The sequence below is a fragment of the Sus scrofa genome, chromosome 18 (genome assembly GCF_000003025.6).
Source record: "Sus scrofa isolate TJ Tabasco breed Duroc chromosome 18, Sscrofa11.1, whole genome shotgun sequence".
NCBI lineage: Eukaryota > Metazoa > Chordata > Mammalia > Artiodactyla > Suidae > Sus > Sus scrofa.
Genome location: NC_010460.4, coordinates 41082006 through 41107811, shown reverse-complemented (window position 1 = coordinate 41107811; position 25806 = coordinate 41082006). Strand labels below are relative to the sequence as shown.

The 25806-nt window shown below is 45.6% G+C and overlaps 1 protein-coding gene across 9 annotated transcripts in view; it reads right to left on the bottom strand.

Moving 5' to 3' along the window:
• The window catches only part of PDE1C (phosphodiesterase 1C), a 592240-nt gene that overhangs the window by 302744 nt on the left and 263690 nt on the right, over positions 1-25806 (bottom strand). For 2 of the 9 annotated variants that reach the window (XM_021079211.1, XM_021079212.1), the window contains exons 1-2: positions 6457-7297; positions 5773-5875 (exon numbers count right to left, since the gene is read on the bottom strand). The exons of 4 other annotated variants lie outside the window; for them this stretch is intronic. In XM_021079211.1, coding sequence (XP_020934870.1) covers positions 5773-5873 — 101 coding nt within the window. In that variant the 5' untranslated portion in view covers positions 5874-5875; positions 6457-7297. Of the gene's footprint in view, positions 1-5772; positions 6410-6456; positions 7298-25806 lie in introns of those variants that run through there. 3 more of the 9 variants (XM_021079213.1, XM_021079214.1, XM_021079210.1) reach the window with 2 other exon arrangements.

Here is a 25806-nt window from a genome sequence, read left to right as displayed (position 1 = left end):
AAAAAAAAAAAAAGAAAAAACAAAAGAATAAAAGATTCCCTGAAAGATAAATGATGAGTGTATGGAACACATTTGTGGTGGGGGTGGGGGGGTGTATTATACAGTAAAATGTGTTCAAATACCTGCCACCCTCCACTGTAAGCACGTATCGTTCTGAATAAAACAAAAGGTAAATTTTTTAAAATTCCATGTCTCACTACCTGGCCCATGCCTTCCTTTCCAACTTGATCTCTCACTCTTCCTCGATGTGCCAACATCTTCCACGCCTCTGTACGTGACACACTCTGGTACCTCCACGCACTAGCTTTCTCTATCCATCAATATTGCACTACGAGCTGCAAAAGGCTATCATCACGTAGGTACCTTCTAAGGAAAGGACCAATGGATCCAGGACCAGTGTGGGGAGTGACCTGGGAGATTTCTGTCCAATGGCTCCATATGAACGACCATCACGACCGAGTGTACACTCTCCTTCGGGATTACTAGTAAGAGGCGAGCACAGGGAAAGGCACCAGGACTCGGGTTATATTCCTGGTAAACAGACACAGCCTTTCCAGCTGCCCATAAAAACAGCTCAGAATTCCAAGCTGATGTATTCTGGGCTGATTGGATGACTCCTTGTTTTCCTCACATCTTTGCAAAAGGCTGACACGAATGAAAGAAATCTGTGTATAAGTTTCTTCCTTGTGAATCTAAGGACTCTGCTCAGATGAAGTCTGCAGCTCACTGCTCACTGCTTCTCGGGCCCTCCCAGGCAGAGGCTGCTCCCCAGCCACCCTCTGTACTAGAGTCAACACTCCCGGGTGTTCATCTCTTTAGCTATAGCCTGGGAATTGTTGAAGGGCTGGTACCTTATCTACTTTTGCACACCCAGAGTTCACCGAAGTGCCAGCACGTAACAGACACTCAGTGAGTGTTAACAGAATCAACTCCTGTTGCCTGAACACTGATGACACTAGCAAAAATTTCAGATGAGCAGACAGAAAATAGAGTGAGAGGGCTTAACTAAATAAGAAATATCCTTAGAAGAGCCAAGCATCTTTGCCTCTGGATTCCGCCCCACCGCACTTCTGCTGTATAGTTTCAAAAAGTCATTTAACTTCTCTGTACTTCAGTGCCATATTAGTGAAGACCCTCAGAGACACCAAACTCAAAGCAGCTCAAGCAGAAACAGAGCCCGACGGACTCATGCAGCTGGGGCAGCAAAAGAATCAGAAAGAACTGCAGGAACGGCCACCTGGGGGGCAGAGCCAGGGATTTCCTCTCCCTCCTCTCCCCTCTGATTCTAAGTGTTGACCACCTCCAATCACTGAAACTCTTCTCCATGAAGTGAGAAATGGAACCAACAGCAACTACCAGGAAAACCCAGAAGAAAAGCAAAGCAGCTCTTTCCCACCGGCCGACAGAGCAATCTCAGTGACAGACCCCACTGCTTCTGCTTGGGTTCTTCTGGGCCACACTTGAGACTGACCACTGTTGCCAGGAAGATGAAAACCTATGACTGGCCAATACTTAATCTTGAGCCCTTGGTGGGGTAGGGTGGGAGCAGAGGGAGGGTCTAGTCTATAATGGGGGGATGGGAAACTTGCTGAATAGACAGAAACAATAGTCCAGTCTGTTACCCTAGTAACCATATATCTGGGGATACTCCAGTAACCAAAACAGACCCAAAAAAAAAAAAAATCTATGTTCTCATGGAACTTATATTTTAGTTAGAGGAAACAAACAATAAACATAACAAACCATACCTCTGTTTATATTCATAATACTATTTTAGATCATGCCAAAAAAATCATCTTCATAGAGTGTTGTATAAGCATAAAATTTATCATACTGACTACCTCATAGTTGGGCAAAATAAATACATAATAGCTTAAGTACAATTGTGACAATTAATGCCAAGGAGTCAGTGAACCCTGTTCTCTTCCTCTCAATTTTCCAAAAAAGTATACAGAAGCGCCCTTTTGTGATTCTATAACAGAAAAAACTCTTGGTCAGGACCCAAGGTCCAAGTCATGACTCAAACCCATACAGCCGTGAGGTTCCCCCTCATCATCAGAGGAAGCAAGTGGCCGTCATCGTATTTTCCCTAATCAGAAGATTCTCGAACAAAACTGCCGTTGGGAGGGGCTCCTAACAATTCCACCCACTCCTACAGAGGAAGAGTAAGGACAACAGCACTTGAGGACAGCTAAGGAAATGATAGGGAAAAAAAAAAAAAGAGGCTCTTCTCAAAAACATAAGAGGACAGCATCCCCAGGTAGACATAATTAAGAAGGCTCAGGTGTAGCATATGTGCTCTCTTCAGTTTAGAGAAATGGGCACGTGGGTAGGAAAGGGCGGCAGGGCTGCAAAGGGAGGCTAAGGAAACCATGCCCTTGACTCACAGGTGGCTCCACACGTTGGAGGGCAGCATCTCCTTCAAGGGAAATGGGAGCCACCATCACAATGAACACCCAGACTCGCAGGGTTCTGCAACCTCAGCTGTGGTCGATAGTGTGTGCCATTCGCATTTCCAATACTCAATGCCCATGAGTATGTGGATGATGCTACAAGGCTAGATTAAGAGTTCTTCCTCGTTCTTTCGCAGAGTAATACGTGAAACAGCCCTAGGTTTCAAACACTTATTGAAAATTTCCTATACATCGGGTAGAACTGTAGGCATGGGGGATATTCCAGTAACCAAAACAGACCAAAAAAACTGTCCTCATGGAGCTGATATTTAGGTGGAGAATCAGACAACGAACATAATAAATAAGGTCTATGGTGTTATGATAGTGAAACAGGCTAGAGAAAAAAGCAAAGCATGGGAAGCAGATGTTTGGGGTATAGAGGGTCATCCCCTGTATTCTCTACACTAGATTCTTGGCAACAATCCTCTTGCTGCTGGTAAGACCACGCCTGGCCAGAACAGAGAAGCGGAGAGATAAGAGGAGGAAAAGAGAGAACCTGAGTAAACACAAGAGTGGGATTCAGCCCTGGGTTGTGGCTCTGCCACGTCTTGCCCAGTTTTCACCTGTGCCCAACCTGGGTAATGAACTAAATGAATTCCATGAACTCATTTAGTTCACGGGAAGATTGGGTTGAGAGGTCACATGGCCTCTAAGCTGACCCAAATATACATTTATGTTCATTTCCAACACTGAAAAGTTCCCATGTGGGTCTTTATGCGTCCTTCAGCACCTACTGATTGAGCACCTACAATGTGCCAACCCCTGTTCTAGGCACTGGAGGTACAGTAGTGAGCAGGATACACAAAGTGGCTGCCCTAAGGTACTTACATTCTACTAGAGATGAAAATTTCAAGGACAGATTAAATGGAAGAGATACTGACAAGAAGGGAACAGATACCATTGAACAGTCCAGGCATGAGATGATCAAGTCCTAACTGAGATGGCTCCCAAACAAGCTGAACCAAATTCCTGACCATCTGTGGTCACCTCTAAAGCCCTTTCTATACAGTGGCAGAGTCATAAATTGATATGAAAATCCAACTGTGGTTTGAATCTAAAATGTTGGAAGAGCAGCTTCCTTTCTCTTACTGTTAATCCACCGTGTGGACAAAAAGACACACACCCTTGCATCTCCTGTTTATCTTGTTGACTGAAAGTGTTAGTCCAAGTTGTATAAAAAAGCATGTGCTTTGGTTTCTGGAGTCTTTAGCAACTTATTATAGCACTACTGTTTTTTTGCTTGTTTGTTTGTTTGTTTTGTTTTGTTTTTTTTTTCCTTAATGGGGTGAGGGGGTAAGAACCATGACAGCAGTTTAAAAAAAAAAAAAAAAGTCGTAACAATAGTAACATGTCCTTTTCAAATTAGCAAGTAAAGCTACAGATCTCCTGAGATTGCTGTTGGGCAGAATGTTTCAGAAGGAAGGGTAAAAAGAGAGGGATCCAAACACCCATTTGAAAAAGAATCACCCCACACCTTTATATTCAGAGGTACAGGGGTGATGGGTAAACAGGAGAGACTTGAAAACAAAAATGCAGATACATCACACCCCAGCAATTTGGGAAGAGGAGACTAACAGATGAAACAGAGGAAGCTACAAGACAGTGCTTTGTGTCCTCTAAATGCTTTTTCCACACAAGTTTCCCCCCTCAGCCTGGCTGATTTGCCCAAACACCCTTCTCCAGCCCAAGCTGCTCTGTGGAGTTGGTTTAAATTGTAAAGCAGCCTGAGAGAAGCAGTTCCTCAGTGTGTGCACAGGAGTCCCTCCAGCCAGAACGGCAAGGAGGCCAGCCTGACAGCACTTGGACACTGAATACCTCAGACCCAGCTCCTGTGGATGCAGCAAACTTTCTGTGTGCACCACAACAGGATCAGATGGAACGTTCACTACATGTAACATGAGCTTACTGTAAACACCTCTTTGAAAGAGATGCTGGGCTACGTGCATCTCTTGACTGTGGAAAGAGCCTGCCAGCCAGAATGCCAAGATTTCCAAGTAAGTTTACAGCCTCTGCTTGCAGCAACCAGACAATACAAAAATCATGTTATTTGGCAAGGTTTCCCATTTAGATCAATGGCAATGAAACTCACCTGAATTACTGATGAAAGGGCTCTTTATAAAATGCACTTTAAATAGAGATCCCTCTCAAGAAACCCATACTACCTACCTTATTGCTTCTCTTTAGAAACTTTGAATATCCTGGTTGCAGTGTGGTCCCATCTAAGATGAAGACAACTTAGATCAGTGCCTTTTTGATTTGTTTCATGTGGGGAGGGGCGGGGGTAGAGGCCCACGCACGTGCGTGTGTGTTTTCAAAAACCATCATTGTAGCAAAACAACCTGAGAAGTAGCTGGTTTTCCCATCACTGTCCTTGGTAGGAACAGAATGTCTGGAGAATATACTTGGAGAAAAACTATTTTTTATCTGCTCTAGATCTCTGATGCCACTGATGTCAAATACCTGCAGAAATGAGTAGCTGGTAGTTACGGAAGGTATCTTTGGGACCTGCCTGGTCAATTGAGAAGCAAGCTGCAGCCATTCAGCTCTCACTACAGCTTCCTGACTGGGATAACCAGCAGCTCATTGTTTAGGAAATCTTTTCATGGAAAATGCCACGTATTTTCAGGTCACCTCTCCTCAGAACCCCCCAAACAGAACTCCATGAAGTGAATGAAATTTGGAGATCTTGGTCCCTAGGTCCCACTAAAATTCTGCCCCCTGCACTGGAAGCAAAGGCCCTATTTCGCTGCTCAAATATTGCTAGGAAACTCCAATATTGGTTCTGACCCCTACTTTCTCCAAAAATAGCCCTTCCTTCCAGTAACTATTTTCCTGCTAGAAAGAATCCTAAGAAAATATCAGAAGTTGAAGTAGGCTGGGGAGAAGAAGAGGAAAATTTAACAGCCAGAATGCATGTTGAATTTGAACTGTTAGTAAGTTCTTGGACCACCTGCCTGCCAAGGTGTCTGCTATTTTGCTAGAAAATAACTTCCTTTGATTAAAAGTCTGTGACCTGAATCCCCCAAACTTTTCTTCTCTGACAAAAATAGCCAGAAACATCTCCACGAATACTGAGCTACTGTAACAGAACTCTAAGGACTTGGAAACAGCAAGGCATTCTAAAGCACTCGGAAAGACAAGTCTCTCCGTTGAAAGGAAGGTAGCAGTGACTGTAATTAAGAGAGAAGTGGCTGTGGAACTTCCAGGGCTGGATGGAAAGGGCCACGCAGGAATGGGAGTGAGCCCTCGTGACGGTGCCTGGGTAGTAAACGACTGATGAGAGAGGGAAATGGGGCAAGAGGAGTAAACATGTACTTACAGCCCTCGGAGCCGAAGCCAGATTTTCTCGATCTGTTCGGGTTGCAGGTATTTCAGAGAGTTGCTCTCAAATTCTTCAATCTCCTTGGTTGGCGATTCCATAGCTGCAGGTTATCACAGGGCGTGAGGCCGAGAGAGTCTGGGCTGTCCCCTCCCGCCTGCTCGCCCGGTCCAGCCCGCAGCCCCAGCCGGGCGCCCCTGCCTGTCACTTTCTGCGTGCGCTCCCCCTTCTGCGCCCCACCAACGCCGGCTTCCAGGGGGCTCGGAGCGCCGGGGGCCCCGGGCCCAGGTGCCCCCCGGAGGCAGCTGCGGGAAGCAGGCAGGCTCTCGGACCAATGCCTGGGGTAGAAACTGTGCTCCAGCTCTAGGAGAAAGCACCTCGGACCTATTCGGATTCTTTTTTTTTTTTTTTTTTTTTTTTTTAAACAAACCGCAGAAGCGAACCGTGTGGCAGCTGCAGGTTTGGGGGGAGACAGGAGGACGGAGGGGAGAGGAGGGAGAAAGTGAGATGGGGAGAGGGGGGATGAGCCGAGGGGAGCCGGCGCCGGGCGGGGCGGTCCCACCCGGAGGCCGCGCACCCCGGTTCCGCCCGCGTCCCCTGCCCCGGGCGCCCCGCGGCTCCCCCTGCCCCTCCCACCCTCGCCACGCTGCCTTCGCGCCCCCCTCTCTGTTTTCTGTCACTTACCAGCAGCTCTGCTGACAAGCGAGAAAACTGACAACTGAGAGGAAGAGTCGTCTTCGAGCGCGCCCGGGCCGGCGTCTGGTCTGGCCCCCGCGGGCGCGGAGGGAGAGGCGCGCCGGGCACCGGCGTCTGCCCGGCTCCCGCTCGCCGGGCTCCAGCCCCGCACCCCGAGACCCGCGCGCGCCAGGGCGGCCCCCGCGTGCCGATGACTCCCGAAGCCCGCACAAAAGGAAGAGCACGGCACCACGCGCGGAAATGCCGGGGAACCGAGGTCCGTCTCCTCCCAGGGGGCTGGTGGAGCCACGAGCAGCGGCGAGGTTCCGCGGAGTTTGTGCCAGGAGCTTTCATTCACAGCGCTCACGTCCACGCCCGCCGGAGGGCCGCTTCCATTTTGAAAAATTAAAGCAATTGACAAGGACTAAAGGAACCACACATCACGCTTAGCAAAGTCCTGATATGTTCTTGCTAAAGGGAGTCTTCATTTCTCTTTCTCTCTCTCTCCAAAATGGTGGGGGGGAGGAGGGCGGAGATATAAACAAAAGTAAGGAGGTAGGAGTTTCCGATGATGAATGATGGACTCCTCCGAGGGTCCCTGCAGGGCGATGCTGGGCTGATGCTGGATAAGAGTTTCCGCTCCGCGAAGCTACGACTCAGTGACTGTGTCCCCCTAGGTCACTCACAATGTCAACAGACTGGGACCAGGTATGCAGTTAAGAGGACGGATTAAGAGAGAGAGACCAAAGACAGTAAGATCCTGGCTCAAGGTGATTGCAGCCTTAACATCATAGAACTGGTGGTCAAACTCCCTTCAACGTGGCCAGCACCACTTCCCAGGTGCCATTTCCAACCTGAGACTCAGAGTTCCCAAGGTTCAGGACACAGCTTGCCCTATCCTGGGATTTTCCCTCACTGACAGTTAACGATTCTTTCTGTCACACTCCCAGCATTCTTTTTCTATCCATCAGCTATGTGCCTGCTTCCCAAAATTAAATAAACCTAAAAGTGAGAACTAGTTTTTCTCCATTGCTCAAGTAAAGTTCCATTCATGTGATCTTGATAAAGAAATTTTAAAATGGTGTTTAAATCCTAAATGCTCATCCATTTGGTAGTAGGCACTTGCTTTCCAGAAATGAGGGGTGAGAGTGATGAGCATGGCACGGCGAGGCTACCCTCATTCATTCTTGTAAAGAAGGTACATGATGCGAGGTGCAAAGACAGACCCTTTTTGATTGAAAGGGACTTAATACCCACCTACCACACAATCTGAAGTCACCTCATTAAAGTCAGCCCTTAAGGATTTTCTGGAAGCACACACATTTCCACTGAGTTAAGGCATTACTACCAGGCAAAGACAGCATTAAGAAGCCAACATATTAACATAAAATTCATTTATCTGAATGAAACCAATTTACCCACCCAGTGTCACCCAGCGGGAACAGTGACCTGGAGGAATTGGATGTTAAGAGATTATTTTAACGACTTATTTTAGAGATGCAAGACAGGAGTGTGGTCCCCAAATGGGGTTTCCATTCGATCGTGTACCTTGGGCAGCCTCATGTCAGAATATGGAAGCATAGTAACGATAACAAGAGCTAATATATATCTGACATTTTCTATGGTCCAGCATTGTTCTAAGGGCTCTACACTCACATAATACTAGCAACCCTGTTGTGAAGCAAATGCTATAATTATCATCTCCATTTTATAGTAGAAAATGAAAAAACAAGGAGGTTATCTGGACTTAGCAGAAAAGGAACTGAACTGGAAGAGACTAGAGCTTGAGTAATGCATGAGTCATTACCTTATCCCACACAAAACGGGCCCCCCTCACAGGGTCCCATTTTCCACATCTTTAAAGAAAATAATTTAGGCAAGAATTTGTTTTTTATGTCTGTTCTACCTTTATGATTCCATGAGGTTATCTGGAGAGACCTGGGGAAAGGAAACGCTGAAAAGGGAGCTGCGTACATACTTTATGTCGTGGATTCCACAGACTGGCCTGGGGCCAAAGGATGGAAGGGAATGGGAAGGCTGATGCTCCTCTTCCCGCCCTCCCCCATACCTGTGACTTTTTCCTCCTGTTAGTGGGGGTTTGATCAGGTCAGAGAAAGGCAAATTTTGGAAGAAAAAGGAAAGGAATAGCCTTCCTTTAAGTAAGCTAATGAGAGAGGGAGGACAAAAATAGTCTTTAAAAGTTTATAAAACATGATTCTGTTTCATTTTAGAAAACTTTTAAAAAGTAAACAAGTATGAGAGCATTAATAAGGATATAACTGTTCTTTATTTTAGAGCCACAGTAATTTTTGGAGCTAGAGGGACCTTAAGGATAATCAAGCTTAGACTTTTTTTTTTTTTTTTTTTTAAAGAGCCATACCCGTGGCATATGAGGGTTCCCAGGCTAGGGGTTGAATTGGAGCTACAGCTGCTGGCCTATGCCACAGCCACAGCAACGCAAGATCCGAGCAGCATCTTCGACCCACAACACAGCTCACAGCGACTCCAGATCCCCAAGCCGCTGAGCAAGGCCAGGGATCAAACCCGCATCCTCATGGATGCCAGTCAAATTCGTTAACTGCTGAGCCACGATGGGAACTCCAGTCATTTTTAAATTTCTTAAGTAACAGAACATTTTTATTACAAATTAACATCTTATAAGGGATTCTAATACATACCTCAGTTTTAAAAGTAAAGAAAAGGCTATTCTGGTTGAATGGGGAAGGAAAGTACTTAGTTCTCAGGGTCAGAATCCTCTGCTTTCTCCATATCCCATCTCTGAGTGCCCAATGAGCCCACCTCACAGATGAGAAAACTGAGGGCAAAGTACCATAAAACACCTCAGGATTCCTTGCTTCTCATCCAGCATTCTTTCTAAACTATATTATGAAAAGTTTGTCTTCTCTCTGCCAACAAAATATTACTACTTTTAGATACCATGTTATTGTGTCACTCAGATTTTGTTCTTTTTTTTTTTTTTTTTTTTTTTTTTTTTTTTGGTCTTTTTTGCTATTTCTTGGGCCGCTCCCGCGGCATATGGAAGTTCCCAGGCTAGGGGTCGAATCGGAGCTGTAGCCACCGGCCTACGCCAAAGCCACAGCAACATGGGATCCGAGCCGCGTCTGCAACCTACACCACAGCTCACGGCAACGCTGGATCGTTAACCCACTGAGCAAGGGCAGGGATCGAACCCGCAACCTCATGGTTCCTAGTCGGATTCGTTAACCACTGCACCACGACTCCAGATTTTGTTCTCTCTTTATCTGTCACAGACAGGGTATGCTTATATGTCGTAGCAACATTTAAAAGCCACAATTTCTACTGGCATTCTGCTCAGAAGCAAGTACAAAAACAGATGCCAATCCACCCATAAACCAAAGAACTAGGATAATGCAAAGCCACTCACAATCTTGCTTTGAGGGTCAATTTCCATGGTGACTTCCTATCCCAGCTTTCTGAGTAAGACTTTTTAGGATATCTTATATGGTGGAACATTACAAAATATATAGAGACATGCATATATACATAAATAATATAACACATATATAATACATACACGCATATATACATATATTTAACTGTCAATTTAAAATTGGGCCCCAAATAAAACTACCTAACAAAGAAAAGTCTTGTACTTGAAAAACTATGAGTCACTGATGAAAGAAATTAAAGATGATACAAACAGATGGAAAGACATACCATATTCTTGGATTGGAAAAATCAATACTGTTAAAATGACCATACTACCCAAGGCAATCTAGATATCCAATGCAATCTCTATCAAAATACCAGTGACATTTTTCACAGAACTAGAACAAATAATTCTAAAATTTGTATGGAAACATAGAAGTCCCTGAATAACCAAAACAATCTTGAGAAAGAAGAACAGAGCTGGAGGAATCATGCTCCTTGACTACACTCAGTATTAGAAAGCTACAGTTACCAAAACAGTTCGATACTGGCACAAAAACAGACACAGATCAGTGGGACAAGACAGAGAGCCGAGAAATAAACCCACTTACTTACAGTCAATTAATCTACAACAAAGGAGACAAATGTACACAATGGAGAAAAGATAGTCTCTTCAATAAGTGGTGCTGGGAAAAGTGGACAGCTACATGTAAAAGAATGAAATTAGAACATTGTTTAACACCATATACAAAAATAAACTCAAATTGGATCAAAAACCTAAATGTAAGACCAGTTACTATAAAACTCCTAGAGGAAAACATAGGCAGAACACTCTGACATAAATCATAGAAATATCTTTTTGATCCATCTCCTAAAGAAAATAAAAGCAAAAATAAACAAGTGGGCCTAATTAAACTTAAAAGCTTTTTCACAGCAAAGGAAACCAATGACAAAATGGAAAGACAATCTAATAAATGGAAGAAAATATTTCCAAATATGACCAAAAAGAGATTAATATCCAACATATATAAACAGCTCATACAACTAACTCAACATCAAAAAAAAAAACCTGATTTAAAAAAAAAAAAAGGCAGAAAAACTGAATCGACATTTTTCCAAAGAAGTGCAGATAGCCAATAGACACATGAAAAGATACTCAGCATCACTAATCATCAGAGAAATGCAAATCAAAACCACAACAACATATCAGAATGTCAGAATGGCTATCACCAAAAAGACCACAAATAATAAAGAAAAAAGATAAAATCGGGAACACACAGCATTGCCCCCCCGAGCACCCATCTTCTAGCTATGATTGCTTGCTTGACCTCCACAAAGCAAGCCAGTGCCCTTGAGACATTTTTCATGACTTGGCAATGGCGTCTTCTAGATAGAGTCTGTTGACTGGGAAATTCTGGAGACGCACTTAGGACGTCGGAAATGGCACCACCAGGGACAGCAGCCCCCACTTCCCGCCCACACCAGATGTGAGCCACCCCCCATAACACACTGTCAACAGAGGCTTTTCTCTCCCATGGGCTTTTCTTTCTGGCGAGGGGCCTCTTCGGTGACAGTCACACTGCTTTTCCCTTTTCATCTTCTCTTTTTGGTTTCCTAATTTGGGGCAGACCCGATCCCAGGAACCACCTCTACCAGAAAAAAAAAGGGGGGGGTACAAAAAGAGACAGTGGACTGATGAAGCCAGGATGACCTCTATTTTCAGCCTGATATGAAATGGGCTCTGAGTAGCCAACAGCTTCACTATCCAGAGTGTGGCCCAGGGATGAGATGGGGAGGAGACAGGATGGAGTCCCAGCTCAGGGGTGGTCTAAGGTAACCTGTTTGCAGCCTGGGTTTGGCCCCCTCTCTGGAAGGATCCTTCAGTTGCTCTAACAAGAGAAGTTCATGTAATCCTTCCAGTGGAGGTGACACAGGCAAAAGAAAGGACTGGGAATAATACTGAATCACACAGGACTAGAATATGAACTTTCTCTTCTCTGGCCATGGTTGGGTTGGACTCAGTGACCTATGGATCTTTTTTCTAGGTCTCATATACCCTGATTTGAAAGCCACAGCCTGGCCTGAACTAACCAGGAAAAAAAAAAAAAAAAAAAAAAAAAAAAAGCTGCAGGAAAACCTGGAGTCTGGTCCCTGGCTAGGTTTGACTATAATAAACATAGCCCAGGTTGGCCAATCAGAGCCACCCACCTTCTATCTCTAAACAAAGTGATTGGTCCAAGAGTGACATGTAACTAAAGCGGATCCAACACGACTTCTTTATGGGAGATTTGATGTGGCCTCTGGGAAAGTGAGAGAAGGTCTATATGTCTTTTCTCTGTGATAATAAGCTATAAGACTTGAGATTATCTTGGCCCTGGGGTTATCTTTTTACCATGTAGAGAAGATATACCAGAAAAATGACACCAACACAGAGAAAAGTAGAGAGAAGAATTAAAAAGACAAAGAGGAGTTCCCATCGTGGTGCAGCGGAAATGAATCCAACTAGGAACAATGAGGTTGTGGGTTCGATGCCTGGCCTCGCTCAGTGGGTTAAGGATCTGGCGTTGCCGTGAGCTGTGGTGGAGGTTGCAGACACAGCTCAGATCTGGCATTGCTGTGGCTCTGGCGTAGGCTGGCAGCTGTAGCTCCAATTTGACCCCTAGCCTGGGAACCTCCATATGCCATAGGTGTGGCCCTGAAAAGACAAAAAAAGATTTAAAAAAAGACAAAGAAAAAAATGTGAAAGGATCTTTTGAGCCCCTTGATCCTGCTATGCCTGAAGCCAGACTACCCACAGGACTTTTAAGTTATATGAACCAAATAAATATCCCCTCCCCCTCATGTTTTTTTTTTTAACTTAAACTAGCTTGAATCAGATCTTTGTCACTGACAACTAAAAGAATCATGATTAATATAACTCCTCCCTTAGAGGATTGCTGTAAGGAACTTTAAAAATATATGACTGGTGCCTTACACATTGAAGGTTCTCATGAAAGAGTAATTCCTCCCCATCTCAACCACCCAATAGCACATGAAGGAAGCTGGAAAACAGTACAGGAACCCTGGGGTGGAGTGCACTCAAGGTAAATATAAGGAAACTTAATTATCCTAATAAACAGATATAGCAGACATTGTGTTTCAATTACTTTTTTTTTTTTTTTTTTTTTTTTTTTTTTTGGTTTTTAGGGCCAAACCCATGGCATATGGAGGTTCCCAGGCTAGGGGTTCAATTGGATACAGCTGCCACAGCCACAGCAACGCCAGATCCTTAATGCACTGAGTGAAGCCAAGGATCAAACCCACAACCTCCTGGTTCCTAGTCGGATTCGTTTCCACTGCACCATGACAGGAACTCCTATCAAAGCATTGCCATGTTACCAACATTAGCTTCTCTGACAACCCTTGAGTGAACACACATTATTTTTATCCCCAGTTTAGAAATGAAGTGGATGAGCTCTGAGAGGTTTCTCGGCTGCCCTCCAGCTGGTCTACCCCTCAGCTAGTGGCTGGGACATGTGACAGCATGAGGCTTTCCTGACTCCTGGCCCCAGTGGCCACTCTGCCTCTCAGAACACACTGCCAACCCAGCAGAATTAACTCGGCTGTACTAATGAAATTGAAGATTTTGTTCATGTAAAACTGCTGATGCTACAGTCAGCCAAATTCTGACCCAAATGCACATAAATCAGCGGGTTGTTCGTCTATCACTGTAAAGCAAATGTGAATGTGGAAAACAGCGCTGAAAGGGACCTAAGCGATCCCTTTATCCGAGTTCCTAATTATACTGAGGAAAAAGAGCAGCGCAGGCAGGTTAGCCAACTACACAAGGCCCAGCGGTTGATGATGGCAAACCTGAGACCAGGGACCATGTTCCCAGACCCCCAGCCCAGCGCACCTTTTTCTCTGAGCTTCCCTCCCCAGGTCTCAAGAACGGCTCCAGCATCCACCTAAGGGTTTGGCTCAGTGGCTTTTCCATAGATAAGAAGAGGAAGAGAGATTCCAGGGAAGTGAAAGGTGTGTGGTGGCTCAGGTAATAACAAGGAACCCGGAGCCATGGGTATAAGAGAGCCAAGAAAGGGACAAGGACGAGAGTTGGCTCTGCAGACTGAGGTGGGTCTCAACTACCATAGGAAAGCTTCATCTTTTTATGCTCTTGCTGATAGGGATTCATTAAAATCTGCCGAGCAGAGGAATAGTAGATGCAAAGTAGAGGGTGATCCAACAAGTATGATTTTATAAAGAAGGATAAAAAGAATTTCAAAAATTGTTTTTGAACTGCTACCAGAGAAGCTGTGCAGATTCCTGTCTCTGTATCGGCGGGGGAAAGCAATAAATGCTGGAAACATCTCAATTCATTCACCATGCATTCATTCATTCATTCAACAAACATTTTCTGAGTGCTTACTGTGTGCCAGGCACTCTGAGATAGTACGTGGGCAGGGGTTAATAAAAACTCCAGTGCCTACATCATGGAGCACCAGTCTAATTAGGGTAACAGATGCTACAGAGATTACAAACCAACAAATACATCGTCATAAATTGTGAAAAGTGCTGAAAAGAAAATAGAGACTGTTTTCTCGGGTATAGAAACCAATGGGGGTGGGACCTATTTAGAAGTAGGATGGGCATATCAGCCAACCATTGCTACGTAACAAACCACTCTCTAAAATTTAGCGGCTCAGAACAAAAGCAACCATCTTCTACCTCTCATGATTCTGTGGGTTGACCATGCAGTTCTTCTGCTGGGCTTGTCTGGGGTCTCTCATTCAGCTGCAGTCAGATGGCAACTGGTGCTAGATATGGTTTCACTCGCATGGCTGGGGCCTTGGCAGGGATAGATCTCTCTGCATCTCCCCCGCCTCCACCCGCATCCTTCAACATCACCCTCTCTTTCTACGTGATACCTTTGTACGGCTCGCTGAGAGTTCTTTAGATAGCAACTACATTGCAAGTGCAAGTGTTTAAAGAGGGAGGAGACAGAAGCTGCCCCTTGTCTTAAAGGCAGAGCTCAGAACGGGCACAGCATCCCTCTCGCGGCATTTGGTTGGCTAAGGCAACCACAGCGCTGAGCTCTGATTCAAGGGCAGGAGAAATACATTCCACCTCCCAAGGCAGAGGGGAGGGGTGGAAGTGACCCAGATTTTACAGCCATGTTTAATCCACGTAGGTGGTCAGGGATGGCCTCCATGAGCAGGTGTCATGTGAGCCGAGACCTGTAGGAAGAAAAGGAGTCATCTAGGTACTAAGTAGGAGAAAAACATTTCTGACAAGAGGGAAGAACATGCATAAAGATTTGAAGGCAGGAAGAAGCTTGATAGGGTCAAGCTTGATAGGGTGTTGGAAGGAGTCAAGCTGTGATGGGAGGGATACGGCAAAAGGAAGAAGGGCCTGGGACTAGGTGGAGGAGGCAGGTGGGTGGGACCGAAGCAAAACCCTGAGGGCAGATTTAAGGGCCCACTTTCACTTGAAGTACGATGGGAAATCATTAGGGATTCCAAGAGATGTATGTTTGAAAAAGAGCCCTCTGGTTGCTATGTGAAGCATGGTTGGAAAGGAGCAAGAATGTCCCCTGGCTTAATCAAAAATGCTAAATGATTTCAAGAAGTGACCTGAACTGAGTAGACCCATGAGCTCCAGCATCCCAAATCCAAGGCAACAAACCTGAACGAATTCATCAGTGGTGGTGAGCTGATTTCCCTGTTGCTAGGATTACCGCAGGATTCCCTAGACTGCTCTCCTAGAGGGCAGAGATCATGAATGCACCTCGAGTGCATAACAGATCAGGTGACCAAAGACCAAATGGCCTTCTCAGAAAAGGACTGTAAAATGGATTTCATTTACCGGCCCAAGATGATTCCTGCCATGTAAACTATATTCAAAGAGCAAACCTGAGACATGGAACCAAATGAACCTTCGACCAGACCCGAAGCCAATGTGGGGTCATCCAGGGGAAGGCAACGAGGCCCGGCCCAGATTACTTCTTGCTGCATAAAATGTTAACGTTCAGTTATCTGGCAGCTGCACCTCCAGAGAATTGAAATGCTACTTTCTGTGTGATTCAGCACACCAGGGGAATAGGGGATATTAACTACTCCTGACAGTATTTTCAAAATTGTCCTTGGGGACAATTAAATAGTCCATTCTAGTCCCTGTGATTCTCAGAAGTGAAAGGATTTTTAAAACCCAGGAGAACAAAAGAACAATGTCTCCATGAATGCCTTCCACCCACACACATTTGACAGATTCACGCTAATAAAAAAGACCCTGAAGGCACCTTGATTTGGCCCATAATCCTTCACACGCACACACTGTCAGACCCGTCGGAAGATGATGTACGCTTATATTTCTGCTTCCGAGATAGAAACAGACTCCTAGGGAACTTGATTTATGGAGAGGAATGGAAACTTATAGACCCCATTTAAAAGTGATTAGTATGCATAGCGAATGAGCAAAAGACTCGCAAAGTGCGAGCTGCCTCCACTCCTGCCAAGGAATCAGGGGGACCCTCACACACATAGTTTGATGACTTTCCCCAAGCCTAGGCTAATATAAATGACAAAATACAAATTACTCTCCTCCGTGGGATTTAGGAAGCACTTGAGAATTTTAACTAAAGTGGTGAAAGAGTGCTGAGTCCTTGAAAATAGCTCCAGTCTAGTCACTTAAGATCCTGTTAGAGGCCATTCTGCTTTCACTAGGGCCAACCAACCAGAGCCTTCTGAATCAGTTTCTAAATAAGAAAGAGTTCATTTAATACTTCCCTTCCCCCACCTAAGCACAAAGAGCATGTGTGAAAAATCAATCCCCACCTCACCCATCCATACAACAATGCAGCAGAAGTGCCCTCTGCATCCTGTGCAGAAATGTTTCCACTGCTGCAGAAGCTGGAATATTAATGATCAGAGCAACAATTCCCCACATAGGTACTCCCACTCTACAGCACAGGATGCAAACCATCAGAAACCAACCATTTCTACCAAATCAATTCCAAGCATTTCCTAAAGATGCTACCATTGCCTTGGTACCACTGGGGACCACTTTTCCTATTTATTACCAGGCTTAACTGTCTCTAACCATGTGCTGGAGCCAGCTGGTCAGAGAGAAAATTTTAACACATGACCTTTTCAAAACCTCTCCATCTCCCATAGCAGAGTCCAACTTGGTTAAAGATTTATTGACAGAGGGCTGGTCCTTTACTACCGGTGACCTCGGGAGCTTTGTTTGATAACTGTGGCTTTGAGAAACAACATTCTCATCGAAATGAAAATGTGTTTATGTCAGAATACTGGCAGGGAGACTTACACCATTCAATTTGATTAGAAATTTGGATTGGAATTGCAGTAATAGCCTACCTCCCATGGTCACTATCTAGCCCTGGAAGCCTCAACTAACCATTGCAGCTTCATAAACCACTACAAACACAAAGGGGAGGAGAAACAAAGGCAGGAACAAACACCGCTCCTAAAAAAGCTGTGGGATATTTCAAGGCAAGGAGACTGGTGAAAATGTAATGATTGGAATTTTTCCTTCTCTATCGTTTGAAACCAATTAAGCAGGTGATCCCATTCGAGAGCTTATCAGAGTTTGCTCTCCCAAAGTACACATGAACACATGGTTCTGGGCATCCTGGCAGCAGCCTGGCTCCTCGTCCTTTTGTGCCGCTGGCTGAGCCGGTCCGCGTGGCATCTGCAACCACTCCACCACGCTTTTCTTGTCCGGCGGGTCCGCGGGAGCCCGGGCGGCTCGGAGGCCGCCTTTGTCCCCGGCTGCTGCTAACCCTGGCGCCAGTGCTTTCACCACCACAATGGATAGCGCCCCGGAGGCTCCATGACGTGGCCGGTTATTGGCAAAGCCGAGGAAAATCCCTCTTCGCACCACCGGCTCTGACCTCACTCTGGCCGAGCGGGGCGCGCTGGCCCGCCTTTAATCAGCCGTGAAATGTGCGGGGGAGAAGCAGCACGGAGGAGAGGCTGCGCGCACATCAGCCGCAGGGACGACCAAATGTGAAAATGTGACTCACGCTTTTCACCTTTGGAGGGAAGTAGCATTTTGGAGCAGGATTCCACTCTGGCCTGCCTCCAAGAGACACAGGAGAGAGAGAATACCATTCCTGTTCTCGGCAGACCAGGAGTGTGCAATGCAGCTGGAAGAAAAGAGCCAACATCAATAATGCATGGGGACCCATGGCTGACATTTTTCAGCTATCTGGGGAATTGAGCAGTTGTCAAAATACAACTCTAAAAGGCCACGTGGACAGAGCCGGCACTGTTACTGAAAGGGCAGGTTTAACCCTGGGTGGTAGCCAGAGGACATAGCCAATCCCTCCTTCTTTGCGCAAACACAAATTTTGCTACCAGCATGAGTAGTAACAGTAACAGTAGTAGTACAATTAGTAGCAGTAATAATAATAATAACAACCACAATGGCTATTCTCTATTCTATGTAAATATGTACTACCCCCTTTGCAAGCATGTTAGCCCATGAAAGCCTCACACTGACACTTGACTTGCCCAAGGTTCCGCTGCAAAGGTCAGAACCGGATTGGAACTGGAAGCTGTCACTGACCTGCCCCACTATGGGGTCTCTCAGACACAGGGGGTTTTTTGTCTATACAAAAGTTTTCGGGCTAACGCTGTGTCTTGGCACTCTGACCCAAGGCCTTCCGATGATGGTACCTGGACTTTGCAGTTAGCAACCACTTCAAGGCATGTTAAGCAGCGGTACAAACAAGAATGAGCAGAGTAGAGAAGAGATTACTAGCCCAAGGTCTAGCAGACAGTGGCAGGGCTGAAATAAAAAGGAGCCTACAGTGAGAACACTAGACGGCTACTCTCAGCACATCTCAGGAACACAATACAGTGTGGTTAACCAGAGCCGGCATGCTGTGCATTCGATCAGCAGAAGCTAGCCTGCATAGCTGAAACTATGTACCCCTGGACCAGCATCTCCCCATCTTCCTCTTTCCCCTTCCCCTTGGAAACCACTATTCTCCCCTCTTTTTTTTTATGAGTTGGCCTGCTAAGGGAGTAAATCTTAACTGTTCTTGCCACACACAAAAAAGTAACCATGTATACATGCATCAAAACATCACTTTGCACACCTCAAATATATATAATTTTAATGTGTCAATTATACCTCAATAAGGCTGGAGGCAGTGGGGAGGAGCCTGAAATTCTCACTATAGGAACTGCTTCAATCACTCCAGGGTCTACAATAGACCTACAGCCTCGGAAAGCCACTGATGGCCATACTGGTACCCCAGACTTCAAGGGCCGTGTTCCACCCACGTTTCACAAGGAGGCATCTCTCTTCCTAAGGGTTTCCAGTGACAAAAAAGGACAACGCAAGCATGCTGAGGAATGGAAGCAGAGTTAGGGACTCCCATTAAAAAAGCTCTGCCGGAGTTCCCGTCGTGGCGCAGTGGTTAACGAATCCGACTAGGAACCATGAGGTCGAGGGTTCGGTCCCTGCCCTTGCTCAGTGGGTTAACGATCCAGCGTTGCCGTGAGCTGTGGTGTAGGTTGCAGACGCGGCTCAGATCCCGCGTTGCTGTGGCTCTGGCGTAGGCTGGTGGCTACAGCTCCAATTCAACCCCTAGCCTGGGAACCTCCATATGCCGCGGAAGCGGCCCAAGAGATAGCAACAACAACAACAAAAGACAAAAAGACAAAAAGACAAAAAAAAAAAAAAAAAAAAAAAAAAAAAAAAAAAAGCTCTGCCTATCACAGACCCAGGAAACTCCTCCATCACCTACTCCTTTTTCTTGCTTTGCCTGGTGGCATTTTTCCTCCTCTTCAGGCAGAGAGGAGACCACAGGAAAAAAATTTTACTTGCTTGCTTTATTAAGGCAGGGCAAAGTAGTTTCTTGGTACCATTTTCTTGCCTTTTAAATGCCTCTCATTCCTTTCATCTAATTTTTCTCTTGCAAGAAGCAAGAAATCCAAAGAAAACGTATTCCTAGGATGATACATGTAAATGAAGACAGAATGATGAAAACTGGGATTAAATGCTGCAGAGCGGAAAAAAATAATGCATGAGGCTAAGTAAGCAGCAGCCTGGCTGTTAATAAAATAAATACCAGTCATAATAAAGTAATGACACCTCTGCATTTAACTCCCTTTGGGACAATCCTTTTCTCAGACCTCCAAAATCAGAGCCCAGAATTCTGCTGAGGGCCGGAGAAGCTCTACCCTCTGTGATCTGTACTCAATCTAGATTAATGAAGCATTCATAACACCTATGCTTACACTTCCTGCACTGTCACCCCAGCCATCTCGGGGGTGGTTTCATCTGTGTGGGAGCAAGCCTCTAAATTCCAGTAGTACCAGGGATTCTAAGGGCAATGACCTTGACATAGCCAGGCTTTCCTCTCACCACCCAGGAACCTGGGGGCTTAGTAGCAATACCAGACAAAAAGCCATCTTCCATCCTGGAATTAATCATCAGCTTGGCGATTCCATTACAAATCTTTGTTTAGAGAAGCCCAGAAAGGCAGACCCATCATGGGTGCTGGAAAGGTTTTAAATTTTTATGGATCAAAGGCAACCTTTGAGATTCTGATAAAAGTTACAGACTCTGGAGTTCCCGTCGTGGCGCAGTGGTTAACGAATCCGACTAGGAACCATGAGGTTGCGGGTTCGATCCCTGCCCTTGCTCAGTGGGTTAACGATCCGGCGTTGCTGTGAGCTGTGGTGTAGGTCGCAGACGTGGCTCGGAACCTGCGTTGCTGTGGCTCTGGCATAGGCTGGCAGCTATAGCTCCGATTCAACCCCTGGCCTGGAAACCTCCATATGCCACGAGAGCGGCCCACGAAATAGCAAAAAGACAAAAAAAAAAAAAAAAGTTACAGACTCTGTTTCTACCTATTTAAATAAAATGTATATATCATGATTTGTGTATAGTTTTAGGAGGCTCTTTGACCCTCCCAGAGCTCATGCAGCCCCTTTCCTAAAAACCCTGCTATGACTTAACAACATGTGTGTGTGAATGTGTGTGGATTCATCTAGTTTGCGCTTCTCAGCAAATGAAAACAGTATGGACTAAAAGGGGAAGAAAATGAAAAGCATATTCAAGTTCTTCAAAAAGGGAACCATATCGAATGAGCAACAAATATATGCCAGTGTATCAGGCATATGACGCACATTTTTGCAATTTAATTCTTTTCACAGCTGTATAACAAGGTCAGTGCCTTTCATGTTCACCTCTCCGTCCACAATGCCTTTCACAGTCCTGGTGCTTACTGAATAATACTTGCTGAATAAGTTAATTATTATTATTTTGTAGATAAGGAAACAGAGCCTCTGAGAGGGTAACTCACAAATCGAAGAGGGAATGAACGGTAGAGGTGGAATTCGATCTCCAATCTGCCTGCTCCCTTCCCCCTGCACCTTGATAAACATTTGACATGGTCTTCTCTGAGACGAAAGCAAAGACTCAAACACAATAAATAAATTATATACTATGTTGGTGGCAAGCGTTATGGGAAGGTGGAAACGTCAGGGAGGGGGATTAAGAGTGTGGCAGAAGAGTGGGTACAGCCGGACCGGGGTGATCAGTGTCGGCCTCTCCAGAAGGTGAGAGGTGAGCAAAACCCCAAAGGAGGTGAAGGAAGGAGCTGTGCAGAGGCGGAGGCCCTGGAGAGGAGCAGCTCGAGCCAGGCGCCAATGCCATGCTGTGCCTGGTGGTTCAAGGACCAAGGAGCTGGTGTGGCTGGGGTCAGGCGCGGCAGAGGGGAGTCATAGGAGGCGAGGATGGAGAGGTCACGGGACGAGGTGCAGAGACCGCGTGTCGGTCACTGCAAAGACTTTGGCTTCGACTCAGAGCGAAACGGGAACCCGCTGCAAGATTGGGAGCAGGGCAGGGGCATAATCTGACTTCCGTCTTACGAAGACATCTTCGGCTGAGGACATGAGGACAAAGCGTGGCAGGGTGAGGACCGGAGTGGGGAGACCATATCCAGGGGTTCAGGCAAAAGAGGATGGCGGCTTGGCCTGGTGGTAGCAGCGGAGATGGGGAGAAGCCCAGCCCGGTAAGTGTGAGAAGAGAAGCGTGCAGGATGACTCCGAGGTTTTTGGCCCAAGGAACAAAGCCGACATCTGTTTAGGCTCAGCCCTACATTCAAAGAAGGTGAGCCTTAAAAGCCTGCTGTCTTATTCTCAAGGCCTCAAAATCATCCTGGGAGAAATAACATGATGTTTACAGTTTCCAAAGATGTTTCTTTTTTTCCTTTCATAAGAGAGATGTTACTCCCGTGCAGCCCTGTGACAAGAGGCAGGCGGGAATTCCTTTTAAAGCGCGTGTTTTTGATGGAAGTTTTGGAAAGCAAGCTCTGAGAAGTGTTTCCTCTGTCCTACTCCCTCCCTTCCTGTCTAAGGCTGCATGATCCTCTCTCATGTGGAAGCGGCATGGTCTTCAGCCCTGCTCTGCCAGGCCCCGAGTCAGGACTTGGATACACCCCTGCTGGCCACGAAACGCTGGTGCTTTCAAACAGCTTTCTGAAACTGGGAGCCCGAGACAAAGGCTGGCTCGCAGGGGACCTGAGTCTGACACCAAGAGTGAGAAGCCGGGGCTGTCTCTCTCCCCCACAGGCATTCCTGGTTAGCCTAGGCTGCCAGGCAACTGTTGAGCTGTTGGGTCTGGACACAATCAAGAGCGAATCTGGAGCCTACTTCCGATCACACAGCTCAGCCAAGGAGGCGGGCCACAGGAGGTTAAAGCAGAAAGTGCTGAAGGCTTTGCAGCGGCTCAATCTCCCACTTACTTCCTTTGAGGGTGTGCTTTTTAAAAATGCTAAAATGAAAAAGTGAAGATGATAGATACACTGTATTTTTGGAAGACAACATGTATTGCAATCTACTATGTGCCTGGCACTATGCTGAGTGTTTTTTAAAAGCACTGTCTTGCGGAATCTATACAAGATCTGGGAAGTAAGCATTATTTTCTCCACTTTACTCAAAAGGAACGTTTAGAGAAGTTAAGCAACTTGCCCAGAGTGATCCAACTAGTCAGTACAGCTGTCCGACTCCAAAGTACAGCTTTCACCACAACCTCCTCTAGGATGACTAACTGTCTCCATGCGCCTGGCACTGAGCGGGTTCCTGGGATGCTGGACTTTCAGTTTTAAATGCAGTAAGGTCTCGGGCAAACCATGACCAGCTAGCCACCCCAGCTGCCTCTTTAAATGAAAATATGCACATTATAAAATGAAATCTTATCACAAATACCTAGACGATTCAGTAGAATAACATCATTGAGAAAGTTATAAATGCACACCCTTATTCAAGGTAAATATGGGCTCCTATGAGGTTCATCTTTAAGAAAAGCAGGTCTCTTGGAGTTCGCGTCGTGGCTCAGTGGTTAACGAATCCGACTAGGAACCATGAGGTTGCAGGTTCGATCCCTGGCCTTGCTCAGTGGGTTAAGGATCCAGCGTTGCCATGAGCTGTGGTGTAGGTCGCAGACGTGGCTCGGATCCCGCGTTGCTGTGGCTCTGGTGTAGGCTGGCAGCTACAGCTCCGATTTGACCCCTAGCCTGGGAACCTCCATATGCCGTAGGAGCCACCCAAGAAATGGCAAAAAGACAAAAAAAGAAAAAGAAAAGCAGGTTTCTTTCCCACCCAGTTAAAAGCCAGTCTTCTGCAACTACAAGAGTGAGTCCCCAGTGAGGATGTGCTGTAGAACATTAATCCCCAGTTTCCTATGCATTTTATGCCACACCAGGATCAATGTCACCAGCTGACTCCCAAAGCAAGCCTGCCAGTTGTGAATGTTCCCCAAATCCAGTTCCCCTTTGCATCTGCTTGCTGCAAAATGTCAAAGCATCTCTTGCTCTGGCAATTATAATTTATACCCTTGACTAATTTTCCCAAGGACTCTGGCCCAAAATCTTGCTAAGAGGACATCAGTGAATTCAGCTCTTTGGGATAAGATTCAGCTGCTTAGAACCTAGACCTTGGAGCATTTTCTAGGGCCTGGGTTGTACCATTTGCTAGTACTGCTCACTCACTTCGTCCACATCTTTTCACTCATTTATTATCCTTAGTTCTTTAAAAGACATTCTATCCTCTATTCTAAATAAACTCTTTGAAGGCAAGGACTGGCTCATTTGTCCTCTGGAACCAATAGGAAATATTTAATAAAGGCTTGCTAAAAAAATAAATAAAAATAAAAAAGCCTTGCTAAATCATCTTGTTATTTCATTAAGAATAGTCTTTGTGCTCAGACAGCCTGAAGACTAAAAATTTCCTTAGGAAAATCTGACAGTGGTGGCATTCAGGCTGAAGTCAGACAACAAGGACTGTGTTCCCAGGATGGGCGGGTCTGGCGCCCCCTTATGGGTGCACAGGAAATGACGCCTTCATCTGCGGTTTCTTCCCTCCAAACAACAGCATCTGAGATGTGTCACTCCCAGCAGCTTCCTCAGCTGGACTGGTCTGCCCTTTGCTGCTATGTTATGCAGGGTGGCCAGAATCCACACTGGTCTTGACCTGGAATCCCAAAGAGGACAAGAGTGTCTATTCTCATGGTTCTACAGGCCACCATGGGTCTCAAACATAAGTGCAGCTTTGCTGCCTCTTTCTAAGAGTCCCCGTATGCTGCTTCTAGCATGGATGGTCCTCATCAACTCAGTTTGCAGAATCAGGATCCTGCTTCTAGGGAAGCTTTCTTTCTGCTTTTTGAACTTTAGAAATTGCATGCATCAGACTATCCTTATGCAAAGGTGGATATATCCTCCGGGCCTTCACCCCTAACAGGACCTAAGCAAACCAGGCTGTAGGTGAAGTGCCTACAGAATAGCACCAAAAAGGTCCCTTACACCTGGCCCTTCTCCAGCCTCAACAGGTACCAGTCCGATCCCCTATCCCATGCTTAGGCCAACATTTCCCACAATACTATGTTTCAGGAAACTATAAACTGGCATCATAAAAATGGCCTTTGGTCAAATAAGTTATGGAGATGCTGGGTTATGAACTATGAAGAGGGTATCTTTGCTGGAGGACATTTGAGAAAGTTAACATGCTAAGGTGTATAATGAACCTTCAAAATGGGGTGCGATATGCAGTGCTTCCCAGATTTAATGGATCACAGGAACCCTCACTCATTTCCTTCTTCGGTGGATCATCTTGAGGCTTCGATGCTCCTCCAGCATAATTTGGGAATTCCGTTCTAGCCCCATGAACTCGTTCCATCACTGAGCACGTGAGGGACTTGAACCAAAGCCAGGAGAAGAAAGCATTGTTGGTTGGGAAGATATTCTTTAATGCCCTCGTGAGAGAGGCATACAGGGTAAATTTAGACAATAGAGTGTTAAACAGAGAATGTTAACAGAGCTTCAATACAAAAAAAATTTTAATCCTCAGTTAGAGAGCCATAGTGAGCATCAAATCTGGCAAGAGAATAAACTGTGCCTTCCCCTGACATCTTATCAATTCTCATCATGCTGAAATGAGCACAGCCTTGGGAATTAGATACATCTGTGTTCAAACCTGGGCTCTGCTCCTATTTAGTCGCTCAAAATCTGCCTTGCAGGGCTGTTGCGAGAATTCAATAAGATAATGGACATTATCACATAACGAAAAAGGAAACGTGACTTAAAATTATTCTTTTTCTATGATCTAGAAAACATCCCATAATGTCTTAGTGCAAACCCATACGCTCCATCTACACAGAAGTGATGGTTCTATTCCAAACTCTGGTGTGTGTCCTGGTAGAGGACGCATCTGTCCATTTTACAGATGTGAGAACTGACATTCAGAGAAGTTAAGTGACTTGCCCAAGGTTAAATGGCCTTGGAGAGCCTTTCTTCTTATGGAAAATGAGAATTATAAAAATGACTGTATTTGTCCATTTGCTAAAGATGCCATGAAACTCAAATTCAAATGATCTTAATATAATTCCTGCTTATGGATTTAATTAATTTCAATTTTTTTTCTCGCATTCTTATAAGCC